The 3,565-nt window shown below is 34.7% G+C and overlaps 1 protein-coding gene across 1 annotated transcript; it reads left to right on the forward strand.

The window, feature by feature from the left end:
• Positions 1-388: 388 nt before the first annotated feature.
• LOC120068930 lies at positions 389-940 on the forward strand. The gene has a single exon (XM_039020570.1). It carries the CDS (start codon positions 389-391, stop codon positions 938-940), a length of 552 nt encoding a protein of 183 aa, XP_038876498.1.
• Positions 941-3,565: the final 2,625 nt, after the last annotated feature.

Raw genomic sequence — 3,565 nt, forward strand, 5'->3', positions numbered from 1 at the left:
ATTCAAAAGCTTCCCATGCTTTAAGGGGATTTGACAACTGAAAAAAAGGATTTGACAAATTAAAACTTTTCTATACAAGATGATGGCATCAAAATCATTTTCGTAAACTAAAATAAAAACGAAGAAATATATTATATTGATTTAATTTAGGCCTGTATTTGGTAATGTTCCACGCGTAATGAGCAATAATGTCAAACAACCAAGTAGCCTTCACTTTTGCTTTGAAAATCAACCGATTCCACATTTCCGAGTTCATGACTTTTCCAATTATCACATCTCATTATAAATAAATTCCTTAACTTCTAATTCTTCCTCAACTCAACCCAAAAATTTCCAATACCCACAAATTAAGATCTCTTCTTTTCGACATTTTTCCCTTTTTGAATTCATGGGGAATTACATTTCTTGCACTCTGTCCACCCCAATCGGTGGCAAACCGTCAACTTCTTCGACGACGACCGTCATCTTTCCCAGCGGCCAAATCCGACACTTTCACGAACCGGTCAAGGCGGCGGAGCTCATGTTCGAGATCCCCAATTTCTTCCTCGTTAATTCTCAATCGGTTCAACTGGGTCGGAGATTTTCGGCTCTGATGGCCGATGAGAATCTCGAGATGGGTAATTTGTACGTTATGTTTCCGATGAAGAAGGTCAATTCGGTGGTGTCTGTGGCCGATATGGGAGCTTTGTTTCTCGCCGCCGAGCGGGTCTCCGGCGGGAAGAAGCGGCGGATTATTGGCGGTGGGGAATCTAATGTTTGTGTTTGGCCAGAGGTGGAAGCAGACGAATCAAAACCGAAGTTGAAATTGGATGGTGGTGATGATGATGACGATGTGAAGGGGTTTTCGCCGGCGCCGGAATTTACTCATCGGAGGTCGATGTGCAGGTCGAGGAAGCCGTTGTTGGAGACCATAGTTGAAGAGCCGATATGTTCAAGATGATGGGAAATTTAAAGCTATTTGATTTGTTGTTTGTTTCGATTGGGGATTTTCTTTTTCGAAATTAGTGAAAGGGAAAAACCATTTATTGATTAATTTGTATCATGGAAAAATTAGTTCATATTAGGCTTTTGAAATTTTCTTGTGTTCAAAGAACATGAAAATATTTGTGTAATTATGTATTATACTTTATTATACTTTGTAAATTTTTTGAGTGTTCAAGTAAACATAATTCAACTGTGACTCACATCTATATTTTTAATTATAGTAATATTTTTCTAAACAAAGAACAACATCTTAAAAAAAATTACCATAGACATTTTCCATTCAACAAATCTAAGGATTCATAGAGGAAAAATATCTCCCACCACTTCTCATATGTAGCTAGATGTACTAATAAAACTTTTGAAGCTAGATGTACTATAAAAATTAATTTTCAATTATATGCAATTTGTTTTTTAATTTTTTGTATGTTATAATTTAAAATTAAGTTTGCAAATTTTTTGAAGTAGGTAGTTTGTTGAGATGTCAATGTAATAAACATTTTGTTGTGAGATAAATTTCTACAAGTTAAGTAAATGATTACAAATTTATAAGTTAGTTTAAGTGAAGGTTGGTGAATTTTCATTTTGATGAATAGTTGGGGGAAAACGTGGGTGGTAGCGTCAATCATCAATTCCTTCAAGGATGGTTTCTTTTTCAGCTGGGGGAAAACGTGGAAGAGCCACTACATTCCTATTATTACATAAGAAAAAATTTCATATTCTCAACTAGGGTAGTGGTGTAGGATTTTGTTGGCCTCTATCTTGTCCTCTTAATTCCATATAAATTAGCATCTTAATACTGTGAGTCCCCAAATTGTTGAGTTAAAGGCTCCCTTAGCTGCTAGAGAGGCCTATGGATACATGACTTTTTATTTTTGAATCACCTGTGTCAATTTATTCAAAGCATTGAGTAATTGTGGTCCAATGAGCTTTAATAAAACTTACCTCAACAACCTCATAAATTTTGCTTACTTTGTTTGGTAGAGGCCCTTTCACTTAGCCAAATTTATTCAAAAGCTTGTAGTGGCCCATGTCTCTCTAGAAAACAGTTGTAAGATTTTGTAGCAGATTTTAGAGAAAAGAGATCCTTCAGCAATAGCATCTTAGAATTGCCTTCTTTGATTGTCATTTTCAACCCATTGTAGTGGAGAATTATATTTGCAACCACTAGGGTATCCATTGTTGTGGGTACTTTCTAAGGAGATATTTGTACCTTTTCCTAAACTTTTTCAAATAATTTTTTCATCTGGGTTTATTGAGAAAATGAATACAATTAAACCTTCAATTTTTAGAAGACTTGTCGGAGGAAAAGGTATCTATTCAAGAATTGTTGAAGCTAGCTCCTTCTCAAGTGGTATGTTCTCCAGATGCGTATGGTTTCTAGCCAATCCTTAGCCTTTCTACCAAAGAACAAAGGAAAACAAACTTAGTCTTAATTCACATCATTTTGAAAACATCCGATTAATCTTCTTTCAAAGAAACCTCAATAAAAGATCTAAGATCGTTTATGAGGATCTTTGCATGGGGCATCCAAAAGCATCTCTCTAGTCATTGAATTTAAAACTCCGATTTTAGCTCAAAGGTATTTGCATTATTAGTGCCTCCACAATTCGGTTGACAATAGAGAGAGAAATATTTTGAAGGTTTTCCCTAATCTGCCTTCTCACGTTCCTCAACCATCTTTCTTCTACTTCTTCTGCTATGTTTCTAAGATTTTCCTCCTCAAGGTACGTTACCTCTTGGGGTTCACAAGGCAAACAGAGAGTGTCCTTATTATGGGGCATGCACAAGAGACAACACCCAAACAAGATTAAAAACAAACAAAATGAATATACTTCATGATTACCTATATAACTATTGGCTAAGAAGTTTCATTATTTTTAGATATTATAAAAATTTGAAAATTAAAAACTTAAGATAGGACATGTATCTCTATAATGAACGACGTGACTCATCTAACATCAACATAAAAGTCTTTTCATCAAGGAGGACAAAGACTTGGAGTAGTGTTTTGAGGTTATCTCTTGCTTTTCATGACCGCGATGTCAAAATGTCCTGACGCACTCTCTTGCCGACTAAGGTTTTGGAGGAGCATGAGTCTTCCCTTCTTACTACTTATTATCCCAAGTGGTTTTCTATGTTTATGTCTCAAAATGTAATCTTGTAATTCTGTATTTTTTTTTTTCTTGATTGCCTTCAAGAAAAAGAAATATAAAAGTTTTTTCATTGTAGGTCATATCTTGCCATATCAAACGAGCACACATACACATTGAAGTTAATTTGAGCTCTATAATTTTGTCGTTGGTGGACTCCTTTTCTCCTCAAGATAGATAAGTTCTATTATTTGAATTCTTCTTTGAGTTTTTGAGAAGCATCTAATTCACAGAAGAAGATTAGTTTTAGAGGCATAATTAAAACAAAATAGATAAAACATAAGTGACCCCTAATTTTTGTAACAATAAAACCATGTAAATAAATTTGCAAAATGGTTGCATGTGAAAATAAAGGTAGAATTGTCAGGGACCATTCTGTTTAGTTATGTTTGTGGGCTGTATCTTTATCGTGTAATTAGGCCAATAATTAG

This window comes from Benincasa hispida, unplaced genomic scaffold, assembly GCF_009727055.1.
Source record: "Benincasa hispida cultivar B227 unplaced genomic scaffold, ASM972705v1 Contig1511, whole genome shotgun sequence".
Taxonomy (NCBI): Eukaryota; Viridiplantae; Streptophyta; class Magnoliopsida; order Cucurbitales; family Cucurbitaceae; genus Benincasa; species Benincasa hispida.

What these genes read in the sequence shown, in the direction of transcription:
- LOC120068930 (XM_039020570.1), top strand. Translation starts at nt 389, where the DNA reads ATGGGGAATTACATTTCTTGCACTCTGTCCACCCCAATCGGTGGCAAA.